The sequence below is a fragment of the Haliotis asinina genome, chromosome 8 (genome assembly GCF_037392515.1).
Source record: "Haliotis asinina isolate JCU_RB_2024 chromosome 8, JCU_Hal_asi_v2, whole genome shotgun sequence".
NCBI classification, from domain to species: domain Eukaryota; kingdom Metazoa; phylum Mollusca; class Gastropoda; order Lepetellida; family Haliotidae; genus Haliotis; species Haliotis asinina.
Genome location: NC_090287.1, coordinates 48,103,484 through 48,128,665, shown reverse-complemented (window position 1 = coordinate 48,128,665; position 25,182 = coordinate 48,103,484). Strand labels below are relative to the sequence as shown.

The following is a 25,182-nucleotide window of genomic DNA, read 5'->3' as shown; positions in this document are numbered from 1 at the left end:
CATATCTGTTCTGAGCCAGGTTTATCCTTGACCTTCTTTACAAAATCACAGATTGGTTGATAATGCTGAGTTCTGAAACTTGACCAAAGGTGCTGTAGGAAGTACTATAGTTGATTGTGGTCAACAGTCAGGACAACCAGAGTGAAAACAACAGTCAACACTTTTTCCAGTCCAAATAATAAGCACCAAGTGTCCTTTGTTTGTTTGATACTGGTTGTACTAGTAATATTACTGAGATGAACAGCCTCATTCCATCAAGGCCACATGGTGGCCATCCTTGATATCTCCAAGGTATACGTTGGATAAGTTTTCACTATACCTTGGATGCATTTATGGGTCGGCCCAATAAATTTATTGCCTCCCATGGCTTTTTAACCAATCAGGTGACTGTTCTGGGAAGTTGAATGTACCAATGACAACTCACTTTCGCCTTTAAAATTATCTAATATAACTGATTAAACTTGGCAACACAAGCTATGCAGAGGTTCTCTGAAAGAGGAATATGAGTTCTTGCATATATTGTATTTAAAGTTATGGACCTATCAGTTTGTCTGCATGATTTTCCAAATATCCGAGTCGCACGGCAAGCAAACCTTCACAGCTGCGACTGCTATCTTTGTTGTCACTGGCAAACTTGGTTGTAAGGGCAGCCAAGCTCATTGACTACCGTGAGAATGCGGAGCCAGCAAAGGGAGGTAATAAAATTATCGGGACGACTCGTAGATGCGTCCATGGTATAGTGGAGATATATTGGAACGTATACCCTGGAGATATCGAGGATGTATGGTGGCAAAATAATAAACTAACTTTTGACTGTTAGCAAGTATCCTGCTAAAACTGTCCTCTACTTTGACAAGAAACAAGTTGGACCTTGCTTCTGAATATTAGACTGTGGCAGTGGAATTATGAATGTAATTATTTTTGTTTATTTCAGATGTTTTGCTGTCTACTTCATCTTCTTGTTTTTGGGGATAGCTTCTTTGCTGCCATGGAATTTTTTCATCACAGCAAAAACGGTATGATTAAGAATCACAGAATGAATTTCTTGATTGCTTGTTTGTTTTGCCTTTGACTGGAAACAAACATTTATTTACTAGCATAATATAAACACCTAAGAGGCAGATCTGAATCAATGCATGCTTGTCACAGTTGTGTATACATATAATGGTTCACTGAAGTGTCTGTGCTGCAGTGGGGGAGCATAGTGGATAAAGCATTTGCTTGTCACTGCAAAGAAACAGGTTCCATTCCCCTATCAAAAGTTGACTAAATCATGAAAAGTTCCAAATGAAATTTGTCTATGACAGCGTCAAACTTTATACCCTAATATTCATAAAAAGCTGAAAACTACTTTCCCAATGTGAAACACCCCGATACTCACTCCAAACTTCCTCATGACAGTACTTCCTATACACGTTGAGGAACACCACCCACTGTTGTGTCAGTTCTGCTAAAGCAAGATACTCCAACGCTCAGTTCAAATTTCCTCTTGACAGCACTTCCAATACAATTTGAAGAACACCTCATTCCGTTATGTTGGTTTTGCTAAAGTGTGACACCCTGAAACTCACATCTTTTCTTTTTCGTCAGTCTAAGTAAACTTGTCCTCATTACGTATCGTTACACTCCACTACTGAGTCCAACAAAACCTCATGGGAGGTCATGTCAGGTAACCTTTGAGATTGATCAGTCAGAACACAGCTTTCCAAATCGCAAAAGTGGACATTCGCACATACCTTTTGAACTTTCCATCTTTGTTTGTTCCCGAACGATTCCGAAAGCTATTTCTGTGTGATGCACATGGCCATGACAATGGTGAGTAAACAGTCGCTGAAAATGGTGTTTTTGGCAATATTCATCTTGCTGATGTCATTAGCTTATGGTACCCATGTCAACACAAACCCCAAAGCATATATACTGCAGGTCAAATAACTGTGTTATATGCAGATTTTTGTTTGTGGAGAGATCTGTGTCAGTAACCTGAATATTTTGAAAGTCCCTCCGATCCCTAAATAGTCGTCATTGTCTGATTGGTTGAATCTATTTAGCCGCCTCGTCATTGGTCGCTCAAAGGTTACCTGACGCGACCTTCTACTAGGTTTTGTTAGACTCAGTGGTGGAGTGTAACAAAATATACTGAGACTAAGTTTACTTAGACTGTCTTTTTCATATATTCCCCCTTGGAGTACATATAAGCATTTAAATGTCCATTTTAAATCCCTGCGACAGTTGTAACAATATTTGAAGAAAATATCTGCAAAACAAAAAACTATATTTTTGTCTTATGAGACCACACGTACCGGGCCTCATTGATCCCTACTTACCAGAGCAGGTAACTCTAGACTATAACCTCGTACATCCCTTCCCATACTGTCATTGATCTGACAAGTTAGTCCTTGAACAGAGTTGAGTTGAGCTATATCTTGTCACTATGAATGCTTCAGAAACAGCTACTGTCTGTATGATTCTTTTTTACTTCCCGCATGGGGAAGTTAGAGATTGTTTCTGAAAGTTTTCATTCATAATTTGTTGTTATTTTGCTTGTCAGGATGGCGGACGAGAGTCATATTGATATGCTCCTGTTAGTTTCAATGTTTAATGTTGTATTAGTGTATTATATGTATGTTTAGGTTGTATCAGGGCTAGCTTGTATTTATGTATGCATTTGTAAAGTATGTTTTGAGTTATGCTTCAGTAGTTATTTGATGTGTATGCATTATCCTTCACATGTAGTGTTGTATAATGTTTAGCACTGCTTATGTGTAGATATATTTGCACAAGTTTGTTGGTGTTTTTTTGTTTGCAGTTTAAAAACTGTGTTACATGCCTGACATCTATCCCGGTAAAGGATACGCATGATACGTGTCTCAGGTTTTTGGTTGAAACCAGTCATGAGGAGCAAGGTTGTCTTGCTTTACGCCAAAAATCTGAAAGCTAGATGGGCAGATACACTGTTCTATACCAATCTTGTCGGGGTGGGGGTTGATATCTGGGGTCAAATAAAAAGAAGGTGTCATCTTGGGCCTTCACTACAGAGTCAGCTCCAAATATAGCTAAAGTTACCAAGTAGTCTTCCCCTGCCCCTGCATCATCTTACCCTGCACTTCCTGTCTAATCTTTTTCAGGAGAGGATGTAAAATCCTTGATTGACACAGCATTGTCTTGGTTTCGTAAGGAGCTTAGCTCGCCTGTTGTCGGGAACACATATGGGGGTGTTGGCTGTGGCCCGAGCTCAGGCTTGGAGAACACTCCTTTCCCCCAGGCAACATGACCCAAACCCTGGCCCAGGGGGTAGTTTGTCTAGGGCGCCTCTTGTTGACCTAGCCATGGGCTTGGGTTCGGCGGGGGCGCCTGGTGCTGGCAATTCAGGTCTAGACTTGTCTTCACCTGGTGCCCCATCCTGTGGCAGCTGCAGCAATGCCCAGCTTGGAGACACCGTGGGACACCATGGCACCATGTGTTCATTCTGGCTTGCCAGGGGCTCTTGTTGCGGCTGGTTCTTCGCTGGCACCTTGGTGCCCTGATTCAGATTCTGCTGGATAGGCAGGCAACCCAGGCCTGTTGGCGCCCACTGACCTTCAGAGCCCTTCGTGTACAGCCTTGTTAAGTCAGCCCTCAGCATTCGCTCTTGAATATGAGAGTCCGGTCGCAGAGTCTTATGAAGAGGTTGATATGGAGGAAGATGAAGGGAGAATGGAGTCGGAGGTTGGAGCTCCTAAGTCCTTTGGGTCGTCTCTGTGGCAGGTCTACAGACGCATCACCAGTGGTGGACGAATGTGTCTATGCCTCAGTCACGCTTGGCAGCACCTCGGCAAGGTAGACGTCTCCCTCCCTTCCAAGCTAATGCACCATTAGCAACACATATCGGTCCTTTGAATAGGCATACCAGTGAATGGTGCAGCAATTGCGAGTGCTTACTTGTCAGATCTACAAGGGCAGCTTGTGGACCAGGGACCCGGTGACGACACTGTTGTGTCATCTATACTTGTGTTATGGTTAAGAATTTATCATGACAAATGATGTAAGAAATCCCCTTGTTAACCAACAAACAGAACAAAGACAAGTCGTAAACGTTCAATTTATGTATTATTATGCAATGAGAGCAAGGTATACGAAGTCAATTTCATGATACAGATTTCATATACAACAGAAGTGAGACAAAATGTAAGTCAGTGGGTCACAAAATACAATATAGCAAACTCACCAAAATCTTGGTGTGAGACAGAATCAACTAAGCAGATTGTAAACACAGTGATCGGTCTGACAGCGGTTAATGTAGGTCAGGCGTTGATGATCGTTGGCGATGTAACTCCACTAAATATGAATGAGTGTCCGAATGTGTATCACAACACGGCAACCAGCCTTTTTATATATATACAGTCATTTCTCGAAAGTTAGGGCACATACGACAATCGTCAACACTGTAGAATGCCCTTGAATAAGTCTCCTGGAAGTAAACACATAGAAAAATAGGAGCAGATAAATTCCAGAAAACCAGAATCCTAAAAGTGCTGACCATCTATAAAACGAAATGTGACCCATCATAATTATTATTCAAAACACTAAATGTTGTGACCCAATAATAATTATTGCTTAATTAATAACAAAATATACAGAAAATACACACTTGTAACACTTGCGAGGCAACTGACTAATGTCCATTCGCATTTGGCTAGGGACAGTATAAGATGCTTAGCTGCTGTGCTAGCCAGATAATGGGGGCAGTCATGTGCGTGCGTGCGTGCGTCCGTGCGTGTGTGTGTCTGTGAGTGTCCGTCCCATGGGCTTCCCTATGAATCTCTCCCCAGCACCCGTACTGCCCCATCCACAAGCACACGGAGTCTTGCGAACTGTGGTGGTGCACTGTCTTTTGCCAAACGTCCCTACTTGCGGTTGGCTGCCGCTTTTTCTTTGAGAATGGGAGACGGCCACATCAAATCCCTGGATCCTGTCCACATTCAAGGGTGGCCATTTCCCACAGTGTCCACATTCAAGGGTGGCCATTTCCCACAGTGTCCACATTCAAGGGTGGCCATTTCCCACAGTGCCCACATTCAAGGGTGGCCATTTCCCGCAGTGTCCACATTCAAGGGTGGCCATTTCCCACAGTGTCCACATTCAAGGGTGGCCATTTCCCGCAGTGGGTGCCAGGTCCACCCACCTTCGCTGGTGCCAGATTCCAGAGAGAAGGCAAACGTCCTCCATGCCAAGGTCCAGTCCTTGCTGGACAAGGAAGCCATCAAGGTGGTTCCAGCAAGGAGGGTCAGCAAGGAGAGGGGTTTTATTCCACTTACTTCCTAGTGACCAAGAAGGACAGAGGGTTCAGACCCATTCTGAACCAGGGCTAAACAAGGTGTTTTGGTTTTTTTTCAGTATGTTTATTCATCTCAGTGGAGCATTTACAAGTAAATATAGGCATACACTGATGTCATGACAGTCTTGGCAAAATAGACTAGCATAACAAACAGGTAGTACCTAATATACTTACATGGAAAAAGTACAATTCAGCTTATCATTTCAGTGGAGTATTTACAAATGGGTATAAATGTACATTGATGGCATAACAGTGTTGGCATAATAGACAAGATAACTGGTAGGTAAGGTACTTATACAGAAAAGTACAACCACGCTTTCTTTTCAACAGAGCATTTCCAAACGAGTACACTGTTTATATCAGTGGAGCATTTGCAAAGGTATGTAACTGTGATTTGATGATATGATAATAAACTGGGATAGTTAATACGGTAGTAAGTGCATAATACTCTTCTATGAGAATACACAACACGCTATCCATTTCAGTGGAGCATTTAGAATGGTATGTAACTATGATTTGATGATACAACAGTGTTAGTGTATTAGACTAGCAAAGCAGAACACAATAAGGAATGCCTAATACACTTATATGAGAAAGTACAATCAGGCTGCATATTATTTCAGTGGTAAATGTGATGCAATATAGGCATAGCAAATATGATAGTGTAGGATAATAAATACAATAGGTAACAGATAGCACTCTTGCTACGGAGAGTAACACCGTTTGTATACCAAACAGTACAGTCAAGTATGACAAGTGCAGTAGGTAGTATATACACACTACTGAAACAAAGTGGTTGGGCAAAACAAAGGATTATAGTTTTAATTCCTTGGACCATTTTCTCTGGAATTTTGTCATGTTATTTTTCACAGCTGTGTATCTCAGGATTGATAAAAGGTCTTTTAGCACACTCTAGGTAGATGAACAATTTTCCACAAAGAATAATATTATTAACAAAAGTGTAGCCAGTGTTAATCCTCAGTAATATTCCAAAATCAGTGAATGGAATGTTAATATTGACAGTGTTATTAATATACAGACTTAGATTGTTCCAGAATGTCTGAACAATGTCACACGAAGCAAACACATGTACAGTGTTTTCAGATTCTTTTTTTTACAGAATTTACAACAATCATTGTCTGTCATTTTCATCTTTACCAATTCTTTTCTTGTATAAATAACTTCGTGAATAAATCTGTACTGAAAGTCTTAAGAGTTTTATTATCTTTTGTACACTTTCTATAGTTTAAAAAGATAGCATCCCAGGGTTTTGTAATATTTATCAGGCTTTCCCATTTCCTGCGAACTTCAGATTGTTTATCTGTTTTAATCAGCTTATCGTTAAAGATTTTAAACCTTTAGAGAGTGTAAGCAATGTTAAAATCAATTGATTTTCAAATTTATGATTGTTTTTTGTAGCTTTCCACATCATGGGAATGTTATTCCATACTCTATTATAGTCTGAAAAAGTACCCATAACTAATAATCTAGTTTTAAATTCATTAAGTGATAGAAGCTCATCAGAGTTACAGAAATCCTCAATCTCGGTTACATCCTTATTGAAACAAGTTTGGATCAAAAGTGAAGAGTTTGCAAACTGATGGTTAAGCCACAACAGTTCATGAAGTATTTTCTGATAATCACCTTGGTCAACTCTTAAGGAAGATCTGAATCTCTTACATGACAGAAAAACATCTTGCCAAATGGATTATCCACCTTCTTCAATTGATCACTGTTAGCTCCTAGCTGAGTAAATGATCTCACAGGAATATTGTAGGGACTGCTACAGTTAACTCTACATAGGCATCACTTTAGAGCTGCTATTTTAAGTAATCAGTAAAGGAATGAATATCTGTCGTTCTAATCCCCCCTTCCCAGTAGTTTTTTTCAAAGTTACTCTCTTTATTTTGTCTGGCTGCCCATTCCATACAAATGAAAAAAAACAATTGCTCCAAGTCTTTAATAAACACATTAGGTGGATTGGGTAGAGCGGTAAAGACATGAACTAAGGAAGAGAGAGCTTGATTTTTTTATAACAGTAATTTTGCCCATAAGAGTCAAATTTCTTCTTTGCAAATTTCCTAAAACTTTCCTTTTAAAGAACATCTTTTTTTAGTATTGATAACCCAGAGATCATTCAAATTGATATTTTAGACTATGCCCCAAACCTCAAAATTACCGGAAACCCAGTCCAAAGTGTACTCACTACAAATGATATCCTTACCATTAATGATAGCCCCTAACCATATTGCTGTGGTATGTTTTCCGCTTTAATTTTCAATCCTGAAATTTTATAAAACTGGAAGAGTATCCATAGCAGCTAGAGACTGACACCAGGGCCATCCAAGAAAAGTAGAGTGTCATTTGCATATTGGCCTAAAAAATAAGCTGACCTATATTCCTTCACAATTTAATACAATACCCTTGATGTCTATGGTCTCATGGATCATAATGCCTAAAATTTCAGGAACATTGAGAAAGAATTACAGTGAAATTGGTTCACTTGAAGAGGGCTGAACATGTTAATAGAGGCACCATCTTTCAGGATGGAGAGACCGCGTTCAGTTCACTTGAAGAGGGCTGAACATGTTAATAGAGGTACCATCTTTCAGGATGGAGAGACCGCGTTCAGTGATCTCCCCATAGAGACAGGGAATTGGCTCACGTCAAACAATCTCAAAGATGCATACCTTCATGTTCCAATGCACATCCAATTCAAGAATTACCTTCAGTTCTTCTTTGACAGGAAGTGCTACCAGTTTTGTGGGCTCCCTTTCTACAGTGCCAAGGGTGTTCACAAAACTGATGTTGATTCCATCTCAACTAGCCAGGTCACAGGGCAGGTGTTTTTACCCATATCTGGATGACTGGCTGCTCAGGGCATTGAACTAATTGTTGAGCAAGGATTCCACACTTCAGGTGATGGATATCCTTGTGAAGTTGGGCTGGATCATCAACCTCAAGAAGTCAGAATTTGTTCCGATGCAGGATCTGGTATTCTTCAGGCAAGTTTCATTATGGAGCAGGGGATTGTCTCCCTTCAGAAGTTATAGTCTAGAGTTACCTGCTCTTGCCAGTAGATGTCCGTAGATAGTTTTTTGTTTTGTAAATATTTTAATCAAATGTTGTTATAGTTTTTGTAGGAATTTAAAATGGACATTTAAATGCTTTTTTGTACCCCAAGGAGGACTATATCCAACTAATCTGTAACACCCCGACTCACTCCAAATTTCCTCTTGACAGTACTTCCAGTGTAAGCTGAAGAACACCACACTCTGTTGTGTCAGTTCTGCTAAAGTGTAACACCCCGACTCACTCCAAATTTCCTCTTGACAGTACTTCCAATGCAAGCTGAAGAACACCACACTCTGTTGTGTCAGTTCTGCTAATGTGTAACACCTCGACTCACTCCAAATTTCTTCTTGACAGTACTTCCAGTACAAGTTGAGGAACACCACAGCACCAGACGTGAGTTACAACAACCCGGCCAGCATGACAGAGTTGCAGCTGCTTCTGCTTAGCTACCTTGAGATAGCCTCCACTGTCTCCAACTTAATCTGCCTGTGTTTTACAGCCATGTTTGTGAGATAGTAAGTGAATATTGATGATTCAGTGTTGTATAGTTGTATTTTTGCTCATCCTGACTGTCAAACGAGTGATTAGCAATTAGGTTCATACCTTGTGCCACAAAGCTGTTGATAAATATTAAATGGGCAATTTGTGGAACCTATGTTTCCTTCAACATGTTGTTGCTCAATGGATGGTATATTAGAGAGTATCGTGTTAAACAACTCACTAACATTCAATGTGTTGCAGTATATCGTTGAAGAAGAGAGTGGTACTCTCCCTGTCAGTGATCATCCTTCTGTTTGCTGTTACCACAATACTGGTCGACATCAACAGTGATGAATGTACGTCCTCACCATTGTCAACATCATGGAGTGTAACTCCAGCACTATAGGCCTGGGATGGGTCCAAATTTTCTAACTGGGTACTCCACCCCTTGTTACACTACCCTACCCGGATACCCATTGTGTGAAGTTCTGACATCAAATTTGTATGAAATGGAAATATATATATATTCTTGAGGTCAAAATCTACAATATTGAGTTTTTGCAATGTCTTAACCATGCAAGGTCACAAATCAGTTGAAGTTAAGTATTGTCAAGATCAGACAGTCCTTGGATGGGTGAGTATGTTTGTCAGCTTGAAGGTCACAAGGGGACTTAAGCGTCTTACCTTGTCTGCAAGATATCTCAAGAACCGTACACTGGATTTTCTTCACATTCAACACCAAGCATTATCTAGGCAAGGTGTCAGGGTCAAGTGATTTTGGTGACCTTCACGTAATTTTCAAAGTCATGGTGACACTTTGAAAATTTCAGCATGTAAGCTGCATGTTAAGCTTGTCGACGAGTTATCCCTAAAACCAATCACTGTAATATCTTCATATTCAACACCAAGCTTTATCGAGGGAATGTGCAGGGACCAGTCGATTTTCTGACCTTCAGTCTTATTTTCACTGACAAATTTAAATATTCGAACATAGACTTTAAAGCCATGTGTTGAATGTTTTTGTACAAACAGTTCCTTTATTGCTATTTTGTCCATATTTCATACCCCATGACATTCATGTCAAGGCAGTGTATGAAGTAGCATTGGCCCGGTGGCCCGCTTCTTGCTAATTACATAGTGAGCTTACAACATTATTTCATAGGAAGCCCTGTGGGCCAATACATTCCAAGGGTATACATTTGACCGTGTCATTGACCACAGGAAATATTTCAAAAATAATTTACAGTTGTTGAAGCTAGTCAATGTCAGTATATTTCATGATCACTCAAACCATAACTTCCACAGATCAGCCTATCCATTTATCAAACCTAATATGATTGGTCTAGGGAATGCTTTCAGCCAATGAAAAGTCTTTTCTGATAGTCAGTCACAATCACACATCAGTTCACTAATTACATTATTGTAACATCTTATATCAGTTTCCTATTTTTCATACAGGGCGGGCTACATGTTAGCAGGGCTAGCAACATTTTCAGGTTATCTGTGTTTTCTGGGAGTTTCATGCACTAGTCAAGGTCTAAGTGACTCTTCAGAACATCTTTGCGTTGGAACAACTACAGTGAAAGATATCAAGCGAGTTTGAGAGTAATGTTTATGCTGATGTTTTACCTCATCTTAAACTGTGACCTTCACTTTCATTTCTTTTTAAGTTTGATTTTTTATAATATGAAGTAGGGGATTATGTCACCTTAGTGATGATGCTTGTTATGTATTATATTCTAAACAGGTGACTGCAGAAGACAATAGAGCCTTTTAAATTGTTTAATCATAAAAGAACAATTTATTACATTGTTTAATCTTTTAGTCACATGATCATAACAGGTTTTGGTATTGAGACATGTACCCGTGCCCTACTCATTACCCACATGTCCTGCGAATTGAGGTTATCCGTCCCAGCCCTACAGCATTTAGTTCTTTTTGCCCAATATAGTTTGTAGCTAGTGAAATTCCTGATCACTAATATTTTGGTTTTATGTTATAATAGTTGCCTGTTGTGTTTCTGTATGATTTGAAGGTATTGCCTGTAATACTTTGTCTATGTTTTTTTGGTGCTTCAGCTTATGTACATATTGATATTGATTATAAGGGTCAAGTTAGGACCTTGGCTTATCCATAAGATTGGCTTATCTGTAAGATTGGCTTATCTGTAAGATTGGCTTATCAAAGGTCCTATACAGCATATAGATGTAGGAGTCTATTTACTCGCGATATTATCATTGTCATCAACAACAAAGCTGAACATGCTAAAATTATAGAGAAGTTGTTCAAACAAGATACATATACACTGAAACACTTTGAAACATGTTTTGTTTAATTGTAACAAATGACCATGAAAAATATGAGTAAATTGTTTTTGGTATTTAGGTATGAGATAATCATGCTATGTACTTGTAGGTGGACCTAAAATACATCTTTTCTGATACTGATGGAAAGTCAATTGTGTGCTTTCACAATCTTCCGGCGCATAATAATATAGCTTTCGCATCCACACAAAAAGTATTTATTGTCCAAATTACAGGAAATAACAAGAACTGTTTTCTTTACTTTAATCAATGATCTTTTACACCAACACATTAATCAATTGTTTTTTGTTGTAGGGCAGACAGCTTTCTTTGGAGTGACAATAGCTTCTGCAGCTGCCATAAATGGTAAGAGGACTAGTGGTTTCTGCATCTGCCCTCAATGACCATGTATGTTAACATCTTAACAGCACTTTAACTCTGGCACAAGGGCTGAATGAAACCCACAATTACCAGTTATTGCAAGTTAACAATTGTACTGAGCATGCAAGAATGGTGGAGCTTATGACTCAAGATGGTTCTGTACTGTATAAATGGATTCAAAGTCATGCTTGTTGTTAGAGCAGACTAAAGTCAGTATTGCCTGGTCATAATGCATGGACTTTGTGATACCACAGTACAGAATATCAGTGACAAAGCTTGATACTTATGCTGTCACTCCTCCCAGTAGCTGGGTATTTCTTACAGGCTATTGTGATACTTAGAGTAATCCTATCTGGAGTAAAACCACATCCAGTCACCCACAGTGTTTGTGTCAGCTTAGTAAGCGGAGGAGGGATTCTGAGCAAGACTGTTCCTTTGTAGCATTTAACCTTATATCTGTGTATTTAGCAACTGTGTCCATGTGCCACATAACGTGAACACTTTATCTTGTTAAAAATAATATGTGAGTAAACAGTTCGTATTGATTTGGATAGGCACAGGTGACAAATCACCCATTTTATTACGAAATAAATGATAAGGTAGGTGTGAGACCCCTTTTAGCCCAGTGGGAAGTTGACAGATTGGAAGCACATGGAATGTGGTTATTATTAAAGTTACTGGGCACTATGATGTACCTGAAAGCTGCCTGCAAAGTTTGGACTTATGACATGATCATATACAGTTATGTTTGATAAGAAACATTTTTCATTGCATGTGTTGTCCTAAGTAGTCAGCACTGTCAGATACGTGCTTACCTTGAACAATGCTTCCTCAATTTTCTTTTTATTATATGCCACATCTCTACATATGATATTAGAAAGCATGCAAGTGTTGATTCGAACCAATTTTGAACTTTAAATGCCAGACGACCCAAGTGGGTGAGTGTAGAAATACCTTGAAAGCTTCTGTGTGTCTTACAGGTGCAACAGCTGTGATGACAGGATCCGTGTTCGGACTTGTCTGCCGATTTCCCCCGATGTACACTCAGTCAGTCATGACTGGACAGGTGATTTTGGCACTGCTCATCTGAGTCTTAAGTTAACAGTAATCTGTTTAGCCATCTTGAATTTTACAGAGCTCTGTTTTTTTGTGAAAATATTCTGAACTCATGTATACTACCCATGATAATTGATTCATCTAGATTTGCCTTCTTTTTGACTGAGCCTTACATCAGTTTTCCTTTTTCTTTCAAGTGTGATCTGAAAACAACCTGAAACAAAGTTTCCAGACCCTTGTTTCACTTCATGCAAACACACCCCTGCTGCATCTAATGTTATAGGCAGTTACTTGAAGCATATGTAACATGTACAACTTGTCCTGGTTCATTGTGGGACAACCAATGAAAGTTATTTTCTGGGTTCTGTGCTTTTCAAATAAGGAACTTGCTTTCTAGTGACAAAAGCAGTGACAACAACTTCAAATCTTCTTTCATCCATGTCTGTGTGTTTGTGGGAGGCTGTTTTAAGAACTGGCTATCTTGGAAAGGGGTCAAAAGGTCCTTAGGTACTTACAATCGAGGCAGAACAGTGAGAAATCATAAAACTTAGGACACTTTAGTCCCTTGGAAGAGACAGCACCCAATTCAGAAAGTGAGACAGGATTGGTTGACCGAATTGACTATTCCAGCTATGCTTTGTATGATTGTCATACTTGTTATTGCGGGATTGGGATCGGAGAGTTGGGTAGGTGGGGGCACATGTTGAAAATGAATTACGACCACATAGAAGATTTCTTTGTGTGTTGGCAAGGCTGTAGTCTTGTAAGTAATAGTAAGTGTTCAAGAGGATTTCACAAGCACTAGAGAATCCTGTGGCTCTAATATTTGGACTAACATTTTTCCCAGCATCATCTTTCTACTATGTATGTTTGCTTGTTGGGTTACCTGTTAGATATGCGACAGGTAGCTGTTATGGGCGTCATGCAGTGCCAGAACAATAATCTGTTTACATGCACTATTGGAGTAGAAAAAGCAGTGGAAATATTTACACAACAGACAAGTGGCCATGAATGAAAGTTTTCCTGTTCCTTTCGTGATGTTTTAGTGCAATATATATTTGATTACTGACTGCCCAGTCATAAATGTCATTTGTTCCACTACTAGTACTAGATCTCAGAAGGGTCTCTAATAAAGATCTGTAACTGTATAACACTTTTACAATGTATTAAGTTTCAGTTTGATCAATATCATGGGGATGGTCTGCACTGGAGTTCTGCCTCTTATTATTATGACAGAATTACAGTTATCTGTCCAATCTGGCAAGTTGTCAACATCACCTTAAAATCTCAGTCCCATCTGTGTCTTGTACATTTATCATCAGCTCTACAATATGGCACATTGTCTAAACTGGATTATTTCTTCAGTCCTGATGAGAGCTGGTTTAGACAGCTTCCACTTTGGTCATAGTTGAAATGCCATATTCTTCTTGAACCAAGTTAGCTACATTCAGGGATTAAATAGTCAGCTTAAGCCTTCCTTTAGCCAAATAGCCTGATACAACAGGCATTAAACTGTACTGACTTCCTATCTACTTTCAGGCAGTTGGAGGTACATTTGCTGCTCTGGCCAGCATTTTCTCACTACTTGGGTCTGGAACTGTGTCAGAAAGTGCATTTGGCTACTTCATGACAGCTACGACAGTCTGTGCCATTGCTTTGGTGGCGTATGCTCTCCTGTATTACTTAGTAAGTGAACATTGGGTGCAATGCTATACGAGGAATCATTAGCAGGAAATGGTGATGAAGGTGCTGTAAACTCATCAGAGTTGCATCCCTTTGTCCAGTGATAAAAGTGCTGAATATTTTCATGGACAGTGTCAGTTTATATAGAATATCCATGGGTCAGCAAGACTTCCTGCAGTCTAAATAAACTTAGTCTCAGTACCTTTTGTCAGACTTCACTACTGAGTCTCACAAAACCTAGTAGGTGTCCACGTCAGGTAACCTTTGAGATTGACCAATCAGAACACAGCTTACCAAATCGACACAGTGGACATTAGCACATACCTTTTGAACTTTTACCTCCTAAATGTTTGTACCCAAAGAATTCCAAATGCTATTTTCCATACCACTGTTGCAGATTAATGCACATGGAGCATGCTACAATACTGTCAGCAGTGAGTAAACAGTCGCTGAAAATAGCGTTTTTGTCAATATTCAAGGATGTCCACCTGCAGAAGTATTAGTTAATGGTACCATGTCATCAGAAAGCCCCAAGCATATATGCTGCAGGTCAAAAGCCTGTTTTGTGTTTTTTGTGGATTTTCGTTTATTGAGGGATTTTTTGAAGTGCCACCAAACCCTGAACAGTAGCCGTTGTCTGATTCGTTAAGTCCGCCCCGTCTTCGTGTGTTTGATTGGACGGTCATAGATCGCTCAAAGGTTACCTGACATGAGCTTCTACTAGGGTTTGTTAGATTCAGTAGTGCAGTTTACTTAGTTTGGGCTTCCTGCAGAATGATCCTTGAAGGAAATCAACAAATTGATAATTGATTACACATGCCAGCTTGGCAAGGATCTTATTTCAGAAATGTTTTCGATAATGATTTGATACTTGTGAATGCTTATATTAATGTCTGCCTTTGCTTTCAGGACTTTTCAAAATATTACATCACAGAAACAGGTGATTATATGATTTCCTACTTATGACTAATAATTTATTTCTTGTATTGATATGTAATAGGATAAGTTATAGTAGACTTTATGTCCATGCTAGTGTCTTCTGTGCTCCCTAATGAATATGTTTATTAAAGACAAAGCAGGACATCTGGGAAAGCTGAATAGGTTAACTTTGTAATATAGAGTAATGAAATGTATTTCTTCACTGAAAACATAGACATCTTCACAGCCTGTCATCTATGGTGAATAAGAATGTGCAGTCCATTTGAGTCACAATCTCCCCAATGAATTGCACTCTAACTAAAAAACAAATAATCGTATATGACTCAAAGTAACGCCAAAGTAAATTGGAAAAATACATCAACTCTGTAGAATTTTGTTATTATTTTTGTCTACAAAATATAAAATTTGTTTAACAAACCATTATATTCATCCACGTTTATTTGGTTTTGGGTTAGAGTGCAATTCATTGTGGAGATTTCGACTGAAATGGACTGTAATTGTAACCATACTGACAACTAAATTATTTCTTGGGTTTTCCAGATGACAGCCACCTGAATGCCCATCACAATGATGGACCTGTGTCTACAGAGCATCTGGGACATATAGAATTTTATACCGCCATTATTAAAAAGGTATGCTGTATGTATGTTGAGCACTTTCTTACTTATACTTAATCTCAGTATGTCCCCATAGGGCATGTCTTTGGAGTTGATCATTGTACCACAAGATTTCTACTTATAATTTCTAACACTTGCCTCTTCCAGACATGTGATTTTGCAGGAAAAAGGCTGACTTAGGCACTAAATGACTCTTGACTCAGTGAGGTGCTTTATTACATGATGTAGTGCTGTACTGTAAATATTTCAGGGTTCGAAATTAATGCTTTGAGGTAGCAAATTTGCTGTTTAAAATCCTATTTTGGTACATGAAAGGAAAACACAGCAGCAAACTTGCTGCCTGGTACTTTTTAGTGAAACTGCTTTACATTCCTTGCAATTTCCTTTTAAGGTAATAAAGTATTGTCTATGTCTATGCCTTTGTTCGTCAATTAGTCGTCATTTTCAAAGGTCAGATCACCACTATAGACCTAATACAGTTCCATATGGCCAAAGACAGCAATGGGACTGGGAGGGAGGGATTACGAAAGAATGCTGCTACCAAGGATTTTGCTCCATATTTTTAAACCAGATAACAAGTACTTGCTACAAGCTAAAAAGTTAATTTCAAACACTGTATTTGTTTCAGATTTGGCGTCAAGGCATTGGTGTATGTGCGGTGTTTACAGTAACTTTGTCAGTGTTTCCAGCTGTTTGTTCAACTATACGGTCAGAGAACTATCAACAAGGGGATCCCTGGTCAGGTAGGACATACTTTTTCACATGTTGTTTTGATGAAGGGACAAGTTACTAGTTCAGTTAAGATTTGGAGCTCTGGCCCTTCCTTGTGCCAAAGCGTAAAACAGCTTTTAACAAAGCTGACTGCCAAGAAGTAAGTGTGAAAACACCATTTAAAATCTCCAATTGGCAAGGTGTAAATGTGAAGACATCTTATTACATTTCTAATCTCCACAGAGTTAATGTAAAAACACCATTTTAAATCTCAGTCGGCAAGTTGTATATGTGGAGACATCTTTTAACCTCTCCAATCAGCGAGGTGTAAATGGCTGAATTTTCTCTAATCAACTGAGCAGTGCCAACATGTCATCCTTTGAGTACTCTGGGAAATAATATTGTGCTTTGTATTTCAGCATAACTTGTGGATTCTGATTAGAAAAGGTTCCCAAGTCCAAACAAAAGTTTCTTACTGTACGCTAGTGAACTGGGTTATTGCTAAGTTTATAACAATGATAATCTGAGTTCATCAAGTCTGTTTTACCATGTTTTGGTGATACATGAATAATGAGATAATGCTTGTGGTATGATGCACAAAACAACACCTGCCATTTACAAGATCACCTGTAAATGATCTATTACTTGTAAAATATCATCCTGGACCTTCTTAACTAGTGATTAACAAGTTGTGAAACAATATTTGATGTTGGTTCCATGGTTGCAACTTCCAAACACAGCCAACCGAAATATTCACTGCTTCAGCTATGTGAGTTGATTCAAGCAATAAGACTAAACCTGACACTTCACTTGTTGTTTTCAGATAAATACTTCATTCCTGTGATTTGCTATCTCTTTTTCAACCTTGGTGACTGGATTGGTCGGCCAATCTCAGGATGGATACAACAGGTTGGTTGGGACAATGCTGAATCTACTGAAATGCTCACTAAAACCAATTATTGGTTACACAAGCTAGATTCATCTTTGCATTGTTTATGTCATCCATTAAATGATTTGGGGAGTTTTAATCATGTATATCAAGTATATGTGCAGGAAATACACACAAACATTTTGCCGCTTATCTTTCTCTTAAAGTCACCGTATAGAAAAATTGAACAAACTTGTATTAGATGCTTGACTTTGGAAAAGGATAGGAAACATGGTTTAGTTAACTGATTAGATGCATTGCATAAGATTGGGATGCCACCGGCTGGATAAACATCAGTTGTAATTGCAAGACACTTTAGATGACTGATGTCAGTCACAAGGAATGTACAGATAAGCAGTATGGTTGTTCTTGATGACCTCGTTCTGGAAGGCTCAGGATCACTGCTCCTGTACAGGAACATTACATTTTGAGAACACTTCCTCTTGGCTGCCAACCATGAGCAGTGCATTAAAGGTCAACATGATGTATTGACCAATACAGTTTGTCATCTTAGAACGGCAACATTCAGATCTCTTCCATCATCTATGCGTCAGTCTCCTACCTCCACATCCACTACCATCATCATCTGGGGTAGGTCCAAATGCACCTGCCTTGGCAGCAGTATCATTGGTTACAAGATGTCTTCTCTGATGAGGCAAGGTTCTGTGTATTAAATGTGGATACAGCCCATCCACTGGGGAACAGGACACATCATGGTGTGGGGAAGGCTTCACTTGTCATCTTCCAGTTACCCAGTGTGAATCCGATGTCTGTTTTTGTTTGGATATTTCCATAAAAATGAGGACACCTATTTGTTATCAAAGTTTCCTGTTATCATTTCTTGACTGTACATATATATTTATATACAACTTTCATTTCTTTTGCAGTTATGCAAGCTAGTCTTGTTAGCTTTACTGTCATGACAGGTTAATTGTTATGCATCAGTGGTCAGTCTGATCATATTCTAGGAATTGATCTGTTGATTTAGTCGACTGGCATCCTGGGACAGTGGTGTTCATTCAATTAGACAAAACCAAAGGGCCCCTAGAACTCACCAGTGATTCACAGTGATGATCCACCAGTGATGAACCTTCTGTATCATGCTTTTTCAGAAATATTCACGAATCATCCTATTATATCATTGGGTCTTTTTCAATGCTCATTCAATGGCATGACACAACTGAGGTTGGTCTGTAACACACTTTCTATTTTGCACTTTAGACCACATAGCATAGCAAATAGAAATGCGAATCAAGGGTGGATAATTTGGGATTGCTAACTGCAAGAACCACAGGAATTGATTGAGGGATTAGCGTAGGTTTTGCAAAGCCAGAAGAAGGCGAGAATGCTGAAGCATGATGACCACTGGTTTAGCATAAAGAATTCACTTTGAGGTAAAGACTAGCCAGTTGGCCCAAGGTCATAGGATCAGGCATTTCAAAGTCCTTCACATGAGAGACCATGCACAAACCGCTACATGCTTGTGTGATTTTCTTGCCTCATTGAAAGCACAGTGGCAGTGGTGCAGTGCTGTGCTGTAGAGTGTCCATTGTGATGGGTCCACTTTTATACGTGACTGATTTTTTCCAGTAATTGGCCCGAGAGGTCAGTGTTCATGTGTCATCGACATGTCCAGGAAGGATCTTGACACCTATCCTGTATGTAGGAGATCACTCAGTGGATTGGGTGGTCTAACTCAGTGTGTTATGTATTTTCCAAGACAGCAGGGTATGGTATCCAATATCAATCAGTGGATTGTCTGACTCAGAAGCCATTACACAAACTCAGTTAGCATCATGCAGTTGAAATATTGCTGAGTGTCAAGCAAACAAACCAAAGTGATAGCTTCATTAGCAGGAGGATAATATATTCAGGATGTTTCCACTATTTCAGCCAAGCTACCGTCATCAGAATGTTTTGCTGTTGCTGTGTCTGTTTCGGGTTATCTTGGTGCCCCTGTTGATGTTTTGTGATGCTGAACCACGAACGCTTCCAGTGTGGTTTCGCAATGATGCATTTCCTATTGCCTTGATAATCATCCTTGGTCTCACGAATGGCTACTTCGGAACACTCAACATGATGTATGCTCCACAGTAAGTCAGTTAATAGTTCCAATAATTCTGTCAAGGGCATGGCTGGATGTATGCAATTTGTATCATGCTTTGTGTCGGTTATTTAATGGCCCATTCACCAGTGTGTTGAAATGTTTGCATCAGTTTGGGATTTTTCTTCAATACATAGGTATCAGGGCTAAAGTCACCTAATTCCATTTTTTGTGTCCCTGACCATAATAGTGCTGGACCTGCTATGTATTTATTGGATTCAGGAATTTTGTGTATAGTCTTGAAAAGCCACAATGTCTGCAATTGTAGTCCAATATTCTTGGATTAAGTAGTGTCTTGTTATGAATACTTTGTTGTGTTAAATGGCAACTACTTGCCCTGAACCCTGCCATGGCAGGCAACTATGGAGGTTTGGTAAGGAAACAAGATGTAGGCAGGTCAGCTGCCCAATTTCCCAGCTTTCTGTCCTCACTGTTCATGTTCTGTTTCAGACGTGTGCCGCTGGGGCAGGCAGAGGGAGCAGGAGTGTTGATGTCACTGATGCTGACTCTAGGATTAGCTCTTGGATCTGGATTCTCTGCCTTACTCATTAAGTTACTGTGATCGGACACTGTACTCCGGCCTGCAGTCTCAATGTATTATCTCTCTGGAGATGTCAGTTCATCATGTTGAAAAATGGATAAAATTTCTGACAAGGATACAGTGTGTGAAAACTGGTTTCCATCCACTATGATATTGCTGGGATATAGAGAATCTCACCGAAGTGTCTTCAGATATCAATTTTATCAACACTAATTGATAATGTTACAAGTATCCAAAGTTTGATAATGATATTTTTAATTAACTTGTATATTTTTTTCATATTCTTGAAAAAAAATGTCTAGTGGAACCATAGAACAAGAAATAGGATTTGTCTGGCTTTAGTTTTCAATGAAAAATGTCCATCTCTGAACATGGTACTACCATTAGACTTGCAGTGTGTCAGTGTCATAGCCATGCTATGTCATCAGGTTCATGATGTTATGCTGTACAAAATATGTTGTCAAAATGATATCTCCTAGATCTCCATGCAATATCTCCAATGAAACACAGTTAGAGATGAGACACATCCATGACCATGACCATCCATCTGTAGCGTAGGCTCGTCACGATATGGCGGAAACATTGCCGATGTGACGTTAAATATTAACTCACTCACTCACTGTACCGTAGGTAGTGACTGGAGTCATGATCCTCAAAGCATTCCTAACGTTGGAACCTGTCATAACTACAAAATTACTATTAGCATACGGATGTCGTAGTGCTACGAACACTTTTTGGATTGGGCCCCTGGATGGTCACAGATTTTCAGTAGATTGCTTTTATCAGCATGGGTGGTGACTCTCTTTAAGCTAACCTTTGTGAGAGTATTTACTGATACAGTTGGACGTGAAGCATGCCCCTCACACATGATAAAGGAGACAGTGCAATGTTGTGAAAGTGTCTTCCCTAACCATATTGTATTTAAAAGGATGCCAGTACTTAATATTTGATTCACTCTGGATAAATCAGCAGTGTGAAGATTCATTGTTGAATATAAAGTGTTGGCTGTACCCAACGGCACTGAGATTTGGTATTGAGTAGCTGTATGAACCCCTAGTTTTGTTTTATGTAAAACATATTTTTATTTTGTATATTTGTTATTTATGTACATATGGTCATGTTATCAGTTTTGTGCAATGAGTTATACATGGAAGAAATACACTGTCTTCATGTACACTATTATAAGCTGATCATGTGGTTTTCTGTCAAGCCATTCCTTCTGTTGACATGATTTTCTCTCTCCTTCGTAATCCTTCATTTGTGTGACTGTTCAGCCTGAGAGATACTTGACATATAAAGTTAAAGGTCACATGCAACCAAAAAATCAAACATAATTAAAACACATTTATCACTTATTCATGACATATAATATACATTCCTGCTTTTAAAAAAAACAAATAAACACAATTATAAGCGTACAATCGCGATTCAAAAGTGCAATATTTTGTAGTTTGGCTTACTTACCCCGAAACGAAGCCCTCGGGAGACCGAACCCAGTCATAGCGGGTGGATATGCACTCAAGTGTAACGACGGCTTCCGATTGGCTGTTTCATTTGCTGATATGCTGAGGGTTCATTGTGTGTACAGAAAGATGATCTGTTTGATGGGCATTTTAGAAGTATGGCGAGTGACAAGAAAGTAAGATTCTTTATGGATAAAAACTTCTTTTTGTGTAGTTGATGCGTCGTTGCTGTATGGATTCATATACTGTTGTCAAACAAAATCATATACACGAAAAGAAGTCGTTATCCATGAAGAATGTACATAGAGATGTTGGGTTTGGAAAATACATGTTTTCTGAATTTGCGCTCGATCCAATCAAAAATCACATCAGTTGAGATGGTAAACTACTGCATGGCTGGAATCTGTCATTCATCCAAGTACAAAGCAGGACTTGAAACTGACAAGAGTTTGCACCAGTTTCCGTCAGATCCAGTCATCCGAAAAAAATGAATGTAGTTTGTTTGCAACCCAGAGATAAAAACATGTCATGTGTATCACACGTGCCTAATTACATAATGTGGCAGACACGGGACTCGGGTGCACGAGTCATAAATCAACTTATTTTCTTTATGTCATTTAGTCTGATAGGTGTTAAGTTGCACGTGGTCAATGATTGAAGCTGTGTATTGCATGTTGTCTTTAGCAGACAGGCAGACAGACATATAGGTGTGAATAAACCAGACACTGAGCTTTCTCTGTGACAGAGACTGCTTACCACAATCAACAAGTTGTTTTACGTAACGAGTAGATTATTTACTTGTTTGTGTACACAACCAACACTAGACTACTGCTCACGACCTCAGACGCTGGGCATGCATACTGTTTCAAGCTCCGCGAACCTATTCTCTGCGCATGCGTTATGGACGCAGCGCAGCACAGCTGTTGAAACCAGTTTTCCCCCCAGCGCTGGGGGGAATTTAGTGAAACGTTTGAACTCCGATTTGGCGGGCTTTTTTTTCATCACGTTTTTTTCAACTTTATAGCTTGAATTGGCATTTTTTATGATTTGTTTCGGTAAGTGCATACCGAAAGGTACCAGAATCTGCAAAGTTGTGTTTTACGTTGCATGTGACCTTTAACAATGTTGCTCACTCAAGAAGTATGTACATCTCTTGTTTTATGAAGCCATGTCATGTCACCAGAGATATATACAGGTGGATTTTCTCTTCATTTCTCAGATCAGTTTCTCCTTACAAGTGACTGATCAGTTAGGTAGCTGTAATATTGTATAGTAAGCATTATCAAGTCCATTGGTGTTTTTGGAAAATATCAGTCCCTCCTGGATTCCACGGCAAATTTAAGCGAATTCTGCACCCTAATTTTCAATATTCTGCAAAACATTCTGCGGTTAAAACATTTGGGAAAAACAAAAGCACCAACAAAGCACCAACACCTTTTTCTGTTTGAGAATTTGTAACTTTGATGCAACTTTGATGCAACTTTGATGCAACTTCCGGCTTCATGCAAATAACAATTTTATATTTAAACTAAATCTGAAATAATTTCAGTTTTCAGAATGATCAATTTTGAGAACGTAATTGCAGTGTCAAATTCATATAATAATATTTGAAAGATGCCTAATACTTTATTAATAAAGTATCTTCAGTCATGATTATTTTGAAAATGTCACAGTACATATGTCAGTTTGTTTTATGTATAACTGACCCTACATAAACTCCACTTTTCATTTCGGCTGTCAGTCAGTTTTCACTCACTTTTTAAAATAAGCAAATTCTGTGGCAGAAAAGTGGCAAATTTCTGCAAGAAAATGCGTTTTCTGCGGTCCAGACGTTTTTCTGCATGGTAAGGTAAATTCTGTGATTTTTTCGGCAACTGCAAAATCGCGGAATCCAGGAGGGACTGAAATATACTGGACTCACATTTGCATGATATCATTCCCTGATGTCATGAACCCTGTACAAGTCTTTAACCAGATAAACCAGTTGAGGGTGTTGTGAAAATGTTGATATCTGTCATCATTATGTCATCATTATGGGTGCATTTATCATGCTTTGTTTCAATGCAGCTTTGGCACTTGTTGATACAAAGGAAGATATAACCAGTGTTTAAAATGAAACATGAAAGCATGTGGTCACAGCTCTGTGACACATGTTATCAGCTGAGTTTGGGAGCACAAGTATCAAATAGTACAGGACAAATAGTGTCATGGACACTGGACTCCTCTAGTTCAAACATAGTTGGCTTATTTGTATATGTCATAATGATTTAGTACTCAAATTTGTCTTTCTCCCACACAAGTAATGTCCAAATTTAAGAGAACAAAACTGATACCTGTGAGACATTTTGTCTTATTGTAAATAAACTGGAACATCTCAAGACACCACAATGAGTGACCGTATGTTGTTTTAAGTCCCAACCGTTGTCTAAATGTCATGGTAGCTTGAGTGGAGATTAATGCCATGTACACAATCAGCCAACTACTGTAAACAGTCCCAGTTTTGTAGATATTGTAAAACATACTAATAAGTGACATAATATTCCCTACATAGTGGTGGAATCTGATTCTGTTCTGTGGTACCAATCCACACAACTATCTGAAAATATTGTTTGAATATGCATATTTTTACCTGTTATTTTTAAGATGTTATTTCAAACGGGTAGTAATGTTTATTTATGGTATAGAATCTCTTCACAAGTTGAGCCATGATAGTTTGAATTAGAATTGATCTTCAGTAACCTATGCTTGTAGTAAGAGACAACTAATGGAATCAGATGGTCAGGTTTGTACCTTGGTTGACACGTCATCGGTTTCCAGTTATGTAGATCAGTGCTCATATTGTTGATCACTTGATTGTCTGGTCCAAACTTGATAATTTACAGACTGCCACCAGGTTGAATATTGGTGAATGCAGGATAAAACCAGTCTCACTCACCCTTGACAAGTTGTATCACGATCAGAAGTAAACTGAGTTTTACTCATCCTGAGAATACTTAGGTCATCCATAAAACAGACAATTAAAATTGGTCTGTCCTTACTGTGATTCACTCGAGAAGTGTAGAGAAATTATCACAATATACTTTAGCAACAGGAATCGGTTGACGATTTGAGCACACTGTATATATGTTTTAAGGTGATGAAGTAATGTTTATAGATTGACTCATGAATTGCTCTTGAAGTTTTATGTATGTAAATTGTATGCTTGTTACCAAAAGCTATTTTCAGTGCATAAACCATCTGTTTTTATATTTGATTTGGTTGGGTCTTTTGTGTGGTTATTACACCTCTGTGATGCATGACATTGTAGTTCAAGGTATTTATCCTTTCCGGAAGTATTCAACACCCACTCTGATTATTTTCATTTAAATTTCATTGGTTTATTTGGACAGTTTCTCCATTTCTACAGAAGATTGATGAGTTCTTGTCTTTTCTGTTCTTGGTTAGTTGACAGGTGTGGCAGATAAATAAGACAAAATAGTCCACAGTGTTTCTTGTCAGAAATTTGTATAGCACTCAAAAATCTCAGCATGATCCAAATAGACAGCTGCATGAGGATCCACCAAAGGGCCTTACACAGAGGTCAAACC

General features: G+C 38.9%; 1 protein-coding gene across 1 annotated transcript in view; it reads left to right on the top strand.

Annotated features, from left to right (window-relative positions):
* Positions 1 to 24,846, top strand: part of LOC137294656 (equilibrative nucleoside transporter 3-like) — a 33,807-nt gene extending 8,961 nt beyond the window's left edge. Inside the window, exons 3-14 of the mRNA XM_067825723.1 lie at positions 935 to 1,016; positions 8,744 to 8,904; positions 9,131 to 9,225; positions 11,488 to 11,538; positions 12,534 to 12,619; positions 14,149 to 14,295; positions 15,202 to 15,232; positions 15,772 to 15,863; positions 16,477 to 16,591; positions 17,383 to 17,468; positions 19,381 to 19,580; positions 20,042 to 24,846. Of these exons, the coding sequence (XP_067681824.1) occupies positions 935 to 1,016; positions 8,744 to 8,904; positions 9,131 to 9,225; positions 11,488 to 11,538; positions 12,534 to 12,619; positions 14,149 to 14,295; positions 15,202 to 15,232; positions 15,772 to 15,863; positions 16,477 to 16,591; positions 17,383 to 17,468; positions 19,381 to 19,580; positions 20,042 to 20,153 (1,258 nt within the window). The 3' untranslated portion in view covers positions 20,154 to 24,846. The remainder of the gene's footprint in view (positions 1 to 934; positions 1,017 to 8,743; positions 8,905 to 9,130; positions 9,226 to 11,487; positions 11,539 to 12,533; positions 12,620 to 14,148; positions 14,296 to 15,201; positions 15,233 to 15,771; positions 15,864 to 16,476; positions 16,592 to 17,382; positions 17,469 to 19,380; positions 19,581 to 20,041) is intronic.
* The last annotated feature ends 336 nt before the right edge of the window (positions 24,847 to 25,182 follow it).